At 52.5% G+C, this 10,550-nt stretch overlaps 1 protein-coding gene across 1 annotated transcript; it reads left to right on the top strand.

Annotated features, from left to right (window-relative positions):
• The first annotated feature begins 453 nt into the window (after positions 1–453).
• LOC119564188 (phospholipase A2 inhibitor gamma subunit B-like) lies at positions 454–5,171 on the top strand. Its single transcript, XM_037883294.2, has 5 exons — positions 454–643; positions 1,083–1,199; positions 2,177–2,329; positions 2,754–2,894; positions 4,723–5,171. The coding sequence occupies exons 1-5, from the start codon at positions 595–597 to the stop codon at positions 4,863–4,865; spliced, it is 603 nt and encodes a 200-aa protein (XP_037739222.1). The 5' UTR covers positions 454–594; the 3' UTR covers positions 4,866–5,171.
• The last annotated feature ends 5,379 nt before the right edge of the window (positions 5,172–10,550 follow it).

Raw genomic sequence — 10,550 nt, 5'->3', positions numbered from 1 at the left:
TCCCCTCCCCCCAATGCCAGGGGCTCTGTGCCCTCCCATCCGCCCTCCCCCCAGTGCCAGGGGTTCTAGGGTTCCCACCTCTAAGATACAAAAACCCAGGACACCCGGGATGATCCTCAGCCCGTGTCACCGACCGTCTGGGTGCTTGCACAGAGCATCCTGGCAGATTTCCCGGGGACAGCTACCCCAGAGAAGGGGCCAGCCGGGGCAAACCTGGCACCCCTAGGCTCTGCGTGCCCCCGCACTCTCCCCAGTGCCAGGGTCCCCCTCGTCCCACTCCACCGTCACCGCCTCCCAGGTGCCGGGCGCCACCCTGGCCCACGGCGCCAGTGCCCCAGGCCTGAGTCAAACCCAGGGCAGTGCCTGAGCAGCCCCCGGGCGTGTGACGAACACAGCATCCAGCCCTTACCTTCCTGGGGGCCTCCGTGTTGACAGTCCAAGGCCATCAGCCAAAATCCTCCCCGCTTCCCATTTTGGGCGGGGTGACACCAATTGCAACATCGCCCCCGCCTCTGCTGATAACTGCCAAGCTCCGGCCTTTGCTGCGTCAGAGACCCCCGGCTCTCACCACCGTCCGGCTGCGTCCCCGGCACCATGAAGACACCTCTCCTCTTCTGCCTCCTCTCGGCCCTGCTGGAGACAGGTGAGAACCGGCTCTCGGGGGTCTTGGAGCCCTGCCCGGTGCCGACAGAAAAAGACCCACCCTGGAATAGCTGCTCTGGAGGGGAGCAGCTCTCCTTCCCGGGGTGAAATATGCCCCAGCACTGAGATCTTGCCCCTGGGCTGGGGGGCTGCTCACCACCTGTCCCGTGTGGGGGAAATTCTCCCCACCCATCTTCTCTGGGGAGATGGGGACCTCCAGCTCCCACCGAGCTTTAGGAGAGGGAAAGATTTCTCCCCCGTTCTCAGCTACCTCACTCGGTTTTCAATGGAGGGAGGGACGACACTGGCACAAACCCAAGAAATTCAGGGCCAGATCCCGGCTGGGGCCAATGGCCCGTAGCTGCACCGGAGTCAATGGGGATGGAGAGAGTGGAGTGAGGGCTGTGCCCAGGTGCATCGTGTTGCCTTTCCTTCCACAGGGACCTGTGTTTCATGCGAGGTTTGCATCAGCGCATGTCACAGCTGTACGGGCAGAGTCGAAGTCTGCAGTGAAGATACGAATTCCTGTGGGATCATTAAAACAGAAACCGTGGTAGGTGGGTTTCAGAGGAGCAGCCGTGTTAGTCTGTATTCGCAAAAAGAAAAGGAGGACTTGGGGCACCTTAGAGACTGACAAATTTATTTGAGCGTAAGCTTTCGTCAGCTACAGCTCACTTCATCGGATGCATTCAGTGGAAAATACAGTGGGGAGATTTATATACATAGAGAACGTGAAACAATGGGTGTTACCCTACACACAGTAAGGAGAGTGATCAGGTAAGGTGAGCTATTACCAGCAGGAGAGTGGGGGGGAGGGGGGAACCTTTTGGAGTGATAATCAAGGTGGGCCATTTCTAGCAGTTGACAAGAACGTCTGAGGAAGAGTGTGTGTGTTCGGGGGGGGGGGGGGGGGGGGGGGGGAAGAGGTGGGTGCAGGAGACCTTGACCTAGCTCCGAACACAGTCTCATTCAGAGTCAGCACTCCTTCATTCTCTTCCCAGTACCAGGAAGTGGGCATGGTCAAGTGGGCTAGAGTAGGGGGCTGGGAGCCAGGACTCCTGGGTTCCATCCCTGGCTCTGGGAAGGGATTGGGGCCTGGTGAGTTAGAATAGCAGGGGCTGGGAGCCAGGACTCCTGGGTTCCATCCCTGGCTCTGGGAAGGGACTGGGGCCTGGTGAGTTAGAATAGCGGGGGCTTGGAGCCAGGACTCCTGGGTTCCATCCCTGGCTCTGGGAAGGGACTGGGGCCTGGTGAGTTAGAATAGCGGGGGCTGGGAGCCAGGACTCCTGGGTTCTATCTCCAAATCTGGAATGGGAGAGAGATCGAGAGGGTTAGGTTGAGGGGGTGGAAGGAGCAGTGGGTATCAGCACTCCTGGTTCTCTACTGACCTTGGCTGAGTCACTCCTCCTGTACTCCATGCCTCAGTTTCCCCATCTTTAGCTTGATCATGATCACACACGTGAAGAGTTGCGATGGGGAGGAGGAGACAGAGACACCAGCGAATGAAGCCTCATCTCCTCTTCCTCCCATGCAGGCGAGATGAAGACTCCGACCTTTATGAAGACCTGTGTGTCCTCCAGCCAGTGCGGCGTCGATCCTGTTTTAATGACTTTGGGGAACGGGATATCCACGAGCACGAGCACCGCCTGCTGTATGGGGCAGGCCTGTGATACAGCCTCCTTTCCCGGTACCCAGCTCCGTCTCCGTCTCCCTGCTCCTTCTCCCTCCAGCTCTTCCCCTTCCTCACGTCCCCTTCTCCTCCTCCTGACCCCTGCAGGGGTCTCTGTGGGAGGATGGAAAAAGGATTATGAAAGAATCCTTTGGGGCGCCCCATGGACTAACACTGAGCCCCTGGCTGGGTGGAGTTTAGTGGGCGGGGCTCTAGGCTCCCACCAGGTGTGAACCCAGCTGGCCCCACCCGGGGCAGGGTCCAGGGCTCCCTGCTGCAAACCCCTCCCCCGCCCCTGCTGCCCCCGGCATCCCCGGAGCTACAGCTCCCCCTGCAGGGGGCCCCCGGGGCTGAGCTGTGCAGCCCCCAGCTGCTCTCCCGGCCCCGACCCGTCCTGGGGCCCGTCCCCCGAGCTGACTGCGTTTGCTCCGCTTCTTCCCAGTGTCCCCGGCTAACACCACCCTGAACGGCCTCCGCTGCCCAGCCTGCTACTCTCTGTTTTCCCATCACTGCAGTGAAGAGATCATCGACTGCCCAGGAGCCCAGACCCACTGCATCCACGTCAGCGGCACCATGAAAAGCGGTAATTGCCAATCGACTGTTTCTCCGTTCAGATTTCCCCATCCAGGAGGGAGCCACACGCATGGGCAATCTCCTGCCGTGGGGAAGAATTGGGCAGAGTCCCAGCACACCTGGATACTGTCCCCATTTCTCCTCACTGTACCTCTGTTTCCCCTATGCACCCGTTGGGGTTTCATTTTAGAATTCATGAGGGTTTGGAGACAGCTGACAAGGAAGGTCTGGAAAAGCCTGCGGAGAGAAGGGTAACCAACTGGGGCTATTTTTCCTTGGGAATAAGAGAGGCGACGTGATAGAACATATGAAATTATGATTGTGATAAGGGAGATAGATAGATAATTTAGTTCTAGACCAACATCAAAAGATTGGGAGAAAATAGTTGTTTCGGGTCAAATCAAAATTAATTTTTGGGCGGCACTTTCAACAAACTGAAAAGTCAGAAAAAGTTTCATTTTGGGTCCAACGAAACATCTGGTTTTGATTTTGAGGGGTTGTTAATGTTGTTTAAAATTTTTAAAAAAATTAAATGTTGGAAGGAAAAGTTGTTTTGAACCAAAAGAGGGAAAAGTTTCTATTTTTTCCCCCAGAGTTTGTTTTTTTACGGGGGTTTCTTCCAACTGAAACAATTGGGCGACTTTGAATTTGCAAAATATTCCCAAGTGGTCACATTTGCATTTTTCACTGAAAAAAAGTTTCAGCTGAAAAATGTCACCGACCACGAGAGCGGGGAGATCGAGGATTCCTGCCCGCCCGCTGCCACAGGACAGGACGTAAGCGAATGTTCAATGAAATTGAAAAGGGACAAGTTCATTCTGATGAAAGGAAACACATTTTCCAGTCAATAAACCGTCAGTACATGGAACTCCCCACCCAAGAAATTGCTGTGGTCAAGAGTTGAGCAAGATTCGAAAAGAGATTGTGGGCTAATCAGAGAGATCAGAATAAAGGATCGTAAAAATGTTGGCAGGGATATTGAACCTCCTCTTTCAGGTCGTGAGGTGAGCTCTAGCTCTTAGCAATCGGGACGAGACCTAGAGGAGGGGGAGATAATCCCACATGTTGGGCGGTTTTGATCCTTTCTCGGCAGAATCTAGTGCTGGCCACCGATGGAGACGGCACCCTGCACAATGGGGCCCCAAACTCCGTGGTGTCTCCAGAGCCTGCTGTTCTACAAATCAAAATAATACAGGAAAAGTGATGGCACAAACACCCTGTCCCTGGGACTCCTGCAGAAATCCCCCAGCTGGTTTGACCTGGAGGTCCCAGAGAGATTTCTTTCTTACTGGTTGTGGAATGGTACAATAGATGCCCCATCTGAGATTGGGACCTTTTTGATCCGGATGTTGCACAGACCCCTTGGCTGAGATGGGGATCCCCGCTGTGCAAGGTGCTGCATGCCCCCCCACCCTCTGGCTGAAATTGGGAGTCCCGACATGCCAGGTTCTGTACAGACCCCTTGACTGAAAGCTTCTTAGGGATCCCAGCTCTGACACCATCAGTGAGCTACACCATTGCTTGGTGAATGGTGGGACTAACACAGGCCTGCTCCAAAGTTCATTAGGGATCAGGGCCCAACACAGAATCCTAGAATCTCAGGGTTGGAAGGGACCTCAGGAGGTATCTAGTCCAACCCCCTGCTCAAAGCATGACTTGCCCAGGTGTCCATAGAGTGAGACTATATCAGAGCAGAGGGGGGGGAGACTGTTGGGGGCAGGTCTAGATGGGCAGCAGGGAGTGGCGCAGAGGAGGACGGGGAGGGTGTTTGTATAGGGTCCGAGCCGTAAGAGTCCATAGGCCCCTAGGCACTGACCCCGCTGTTTGGTCCCCCACAGGTGGGACAACCATACACACCACCATGAAAGGCTGCGCCACCGAGTCTGCCTGCACCTATGGCCAACCGTACAAACCCTTCCGGGGGTTCAGTATGAATTTCACCACGGCCGAATGCAGACCAGCCTCCCGTGTGGCTCCGTAACCACCCGGACTCGTCTCTCCCAGCCCTCATTACCGTCCTGCTGGCGAAGGTCCTCTCCTGATCCACACACCGCAGGGGGTGGGCGGGTGCCCCCCTGCCAAGGGCTCTCACGCCCCGCTCGGATTCACTTCCCCTTTCGTGGGATTAACGGAATAAAACAGACAGGAGAAAATGGTCGTGTGTGGGTGTGTGTTTGTCTGTAATCATGTTGTTGGACTCTGTGTGTGTGCGTATAGTCCTAAATCCTGGATTGTGTGTGTAATCGGGAGTCTTGGATCATGTGTCTGTGTGTGAGATCGTGAGTCTGTGCGTGTGTGGGTGTGTGTCTGGGATTACATGTGTGTGTTTGTGATGATCGGGCTGATTTCCCCTGTGTTTAATTCTAGCAGGGGTTGTGGGGCTATCAGAAGCCGCACCCACCCTCCTACGGGCCCTAGAGTCGTTTGGAAAATGGGGTTTGTTTGTTTGGGGGGGGGTATTTCTTAGAATATTCCAGTTTTTTTGTCATAAAACTGAAAAATGTTCAGCTGAAAAACCCGGGTTTTTTTTAATCATAATTTTTTTTTTGTGGCAGGACCCACCAACCAGGGCTGGAGACCCTAAAGGGTTAAAGCAGCTTCCCCTCCCCCCTACGCCTGGGGATGCCAGGGCAGCTCTGCTTCCTGAACAGAGCAGTTGTTGGAAAGATACCGGGCACCAGGACTGAACCTTGGACTTGGGGGGAGGAGGAGCGGGGAATAAACGCAGGAGTATTTAACCCCGGAATTAAAGGAGGCACATCTTTCGCTGTGCGGCATAGCAGCTGCCTAAACCACTTCCCAGGATCCAGCCACTAGAGGGGGGAAAGACACACACTGGTATGGATCCGGGTTACATTGGTGCTACAGTAAACCACCCCACCGAGAGGGTGGGGGGAAAGCAAGTGAGCCCTCCCGTATCAACAGAGACCCACCCACCTAGGATCATGTGGACGACCCCCATCCCTGCGGTGCTGCCCTTTAAAACCTTAGATTTAAAGGGGAGAAATGATAACTTTTTTCTGTTGAGATGGCGTTAACCTGCGGAACTCCCTGCCATTGGAAACCACCAGTGCCAGGATTCAGACATGATTGGCCATTTGGACAGAAAATGAGAGGATCTACAGCCTCATTAGAGAGATGGGTGTAAAAGGGTCACACGCCTGTCTTTTTCTGAGCCCACTGATTGCTGACTGAGGAGGTAGGAAGGAGCCCACCTGCATGGCCCAGATTATTCCATCAGTGACCAGTAGGAGGAGTCATTCACCATCCCATGGAGGAACTGGACCTGGCTTCCCGTCAGAGCTGGGGCCGGACTAGTGTCTTCCACTCACTTGCTCTGCTCTGGGATGACCCAGAAGGGGGCAGGTATGTAAAATATAGCCAGATCCCAGCTGGGGTCGATGGGCCATAGCTCCATTTCAGTCAATGAATCAGATGGGTGTGTCTGGGATGAGAGAGAGAGAGAACAATAGATGGTTGGGTGTATGTGTAATGGAGAGATAGAGGGGTCTGTTTGGGGATAGATAGATAGATAGATAGTGTGACAAAGTTCCTTCTCTACCTTGGTGGGTCTGGCGCTCATTGGCGGATTTGCTCGCCTTGGAGCTTCACGGTAGCCCTCAGCTTGGCCGTTTTTCTGAACCCACAGTCCAGGTCAACTCCGGGCCAGAAGAATCGTCGCAGGACCCGTGCCAGGGTCTTCTCTACCCCCAAATGCCCCCCAAAAAGATGACTATGGGCCAGACTTAATACGGCATTCTGGTGTTTTTGAGGTACTAGGATCTGCTGTACCTTCTGCCCCTGTACTGGTGCAACTTGGCATAAGAGATTCTTCTTCATTATGAAGTAGGGTCCTGGTCCCTGGGTTTTCCCTTCCATGGGGACCCCATCTATTTCGGTCACCTCCTTCCTAATGTTGTCGTATCTTGGGTCTTCAGCCTGGTCCCGTCCAAAATTTCCTCTCCCAGGGCTAATCTGCCCGAGATCTAGGGGGCCAGTCTCTGTTGCCTCTACTGGTTCAGAGGCGTTAGGGTGTGGGTCAGACTCGGGTGCTTCTCCTTCCTGGGTGGCCTCCTTTTCAGCTGCTCGGGTCCGCCTACCTACGAGAGAGACCCTCTGGCTTTGGGCCAGTATTCGGGTTCCCAAGGCCTTAGCTGCCCTTCTTTCCCTTTTCCTCTTTCTACGCTGTCTGGGAGTGGAGAACAAATCTGGGGATATTTCAGAGAAGGTTGGGCGTTGACAGTCTACTGTGGATGCCTCACTACTTTCAGGGCTTCCCCCTTTCTCCAATTCCCCTACTGGGAGTAAGTCTCCAAACCCTGGGAAGTCCCTCCCTATGAGCACCGGGTATGGGAGTTTAGGGACTACCCCTGCTGCTACCTCAGTGGTGTTCCCCTAAATTTCAATTTTTACTGGGATGGTGGGGTAATAACCAACTGTCCCATGGACACATGTGTTCCCGTACGCTTAGCCCACAGCAGCTGACTACACTTCACGAGCTTCCCCGAGACAAGCGTGATGGCGCTCCCCAAATCAACCAGTGCCGTGGTCTCTACCCCATTTAGCTTCACTGGTCTGGTGTATACCTGTGGGGTTAGTGAGACCCCCACAAGGTGGATTAGGAAGCATGGGTCTGCCCAGTTCCCCAGGTTACACTGCATCGGCTCCTCGGCATTGGGACACTGTGCAGCTATGTGTCCCCACTCCTCGCAGGCGTAACATCTGTATGGAGCCCTAGGCCTTCCCCGGTCTCTTGGTCTGTGCAGTCTAACATCACGATCCTCTTCCCCCTCAGTGCTCCGACTCTTTGTGGCTTCTGGTGGCCTTCAGCCCCTCTCTTTTTCCACCTGGGCTCTCCTGGTGGCCCAGTCACCCGAGCTCGAGGGCTTGGTGCTGCTAGTTTAACCCGGGGTGCTTCTTCCTTAACCGGTCGGGTCAGCTCCCTCGCCGTCCTTCGCCTTTCTACCAGAGCGACAACCTCGTCGTAGGGGGAGGGTTCGTTCTGGCTTACCCAGGCACGAAGGTCTGGCTGTTGTCCTCTCATGTACCGGTCGATGACCAGAACCTCGAGTATCTCCTCCGGACTCCGGGACTCAGTTCATAACCACTTTCGTGCAAGATGGATGAAGTCATATAATTGGGACCATGGGGTTTTGTTTTCCTGGTACCTCCATTCATGATATCGCTGGGCCCGCACTGCGGTCATTACCCCAGATCTCTGCTTTCAGCTGGGGGTAGTCTGCCGCAGCCTCTTCAGGCAAATCATAGTAGGCCTTCTGGGCCTCCCCACACAGGAATGGAGCGAGGAGGCCAGACCACTGTTCTCGGGGCCAAGCCTCCCGCAGGGCTGTCCTCTCAAAGGCCAGGAGGTATGCCTCTACATCATCCTCCCGCGTCATTTTCTGCAGCCAATTGCTGGCCCGCATGATCTGCGTCCCATCATGGCCGCGGTTCAGCTCTGTAAGGGCCTTTACCTGGTTTACCAGTTCCCGCAACATAGCCCGGTCTTGAGCAGCCTGGTCCATCAGCAGGCGATTAGTCGCTTGCTGCAGCCGCACGGCCTCCTGTTGGGCGGGTGCCTGGACCCGGGGAGCCTCCTGCTGGGCAGCCGTGGCTTGTACCAGTGCCCGCACTCCCTCCTCCATTGTGGTGGAAAAAAATAAAAATAGACCCTCTCCCCCTCTTTTTTTTTTTTTTTTCAAACACCCTCCTTCTTCCGCCGCGCTGTGTGCACCAAATCCCACTCCTGACACCAGTTGTGACAAAGCTGTGGGTATAGAGGCAATATGATATTTTCTGTGTTATTATCTATCCCTGTCCTAATGGTTCCCAACATTCTGTTCATTTTTTTCACGGCTGCTGCACATTGAGTGGGTGTTTTCAGAGAACTCTCCACACTGACTCCCAGACCTTTCTTGAGTGGTAACAGCTACTTTAGACCCCATTATTATAGATGTGTAATTGCGATGATGTTTTCCAATGTGCATTACTTTCCATTTATCAACATTGAATTTCATCTGCCATTTTCTCGGCCAGTCACCTAGTTTTGTGAGATCCCTTTGTAACTCTTCACAGTTGGCTTTTGCCTTAACTATCTTGAGTAATTTTGTATCATCTGCAAACTTTGCCACTTCCCTGTTCACTCCCTTTTCCAGATCTTTTATAACTAAGATGAACAGCACTGGTCCCAGGACAGGACAAATCCCTGCGGGACCCGGCTATTGACCTTTGTCCACTGTTAAAACTGACCATTTCCTCCTACCCTTTGGGCTTGTCTCCTTTTGAAATACTACCGCAGCGCATACTGAAAGCGTACCAACTGAAATAGTTAGTCGCACTCGTGTCGCGCTTACGTGGAAGGCGGGGTTCTCCTGTGGGTGTATCTTAAGCTACAGACTGCTTCAAAATTTTAGTACATTGCAAGTCCACTTGTCTTTTATTTCAAGAAAAAGTAATCACAGCAATAAACCAGGATGGCCTCTTTACGCCTTTTGGATTGCGTACAATTTCTCTCAGTAAAGACAGTCCTTTCCCCTCCCCCCACAAATAATCCATCACCATTTGTTACTGAGCATTGCGGAAGTTGGTTGATGACACTGGGAGTAATTGGGACAAATTTCTTGGTGACCTTTTATTTTCTTTGCGATCAAAACCAAACACGACAACCAAAATGTCACCCTTTCGACTCCTGTATGGCTTTGAAGCAACATTCCCAGACCAAGTCTCAGAAAATTACACGGCAGGGGTCTTTAAGAACCATCAGCTTTCAGGTGCATATGTTACTCTGTGATTGTCCATTTTACACACACAACTCCTTCTCCGTTTGTTTCCCAAGCCAACAGATTTTGAGGAACTCGATGAACAATCCTACAAAGAGTGCATCATAAATATGAAATCTAGACGGCCTGCTAACATTGAATCAGCTCTTACTCATATTCCTAAAGCCCAAGAAAAGCAACAGATACAGTAGGCCAAAACTAAGACTCGTAAACATGGGAAAATAACATTGGAGGTTGGGGACAGTGGCATGTTACTGAATGCGAGAAGGAAAACAAGAAAGGGAGGGCCGCTGCCACCTACCTACCGTGGACCATACAAAGTCACCACCGCAGAGGGTAAAAAGAGTTAAATTAGAAACTATCTCAGGGAAACTTTTAGGATCTATGTACAGAATCTCCCACTGAAAACTATTTAAAGAACCTCCAACAGTAGCTGCTGAAACAGATTACAGGAAAACATGGAAATGGAAACGGCTGTGGATGACACTATGAAAAAAAAGTCACCCCAGAAGAGGTAGGAGAAGTGGGAGGCGATGTGTCTCACAAGTAATAAAGGTGGAGCCACACACACGGACGAAGAGGAGTGATTTTTGGCAGAAGTTGCAAGCAGTGATCCAATCCAAACTATGACCCCCGCCTCCCTGCCTGAAAGGAAAAGTATTTGCAAACAACTTAATTTTTTTTTTTTGAGCAATTAACGGTAATGAATAAAACAAGATTTCTGTTTAGTTTTGGTCACAATGCAACCATCATTTGACAACATTGTACTGATTTTTTCAGAGAGCATGGAGGACTACTGCTTATACTTGAATTATGTGACATGCAAAAAAATAAATAAATAAAGATGATATGATGGTAAGAAACACAAAATGGGGTATGAGAAACAC

Source organism: Chelonia mydas, chromosome 24 (genome assembly GCF_015237465.2).
Source record: "Chelonia mydas isolate rCheMyd1 chromosome 24, rCheMyd1.pri.v2, whole genome shotgun sequence".
Taxonomy (NCBI): Eukaryota; Metazoa; Chordata; order Testudines; family Cheloniidae; genus Chelonia; species Chelonia mydas.
This window is presented reverse-complemented; position numbering and strand designations above follow the sequence as displayed.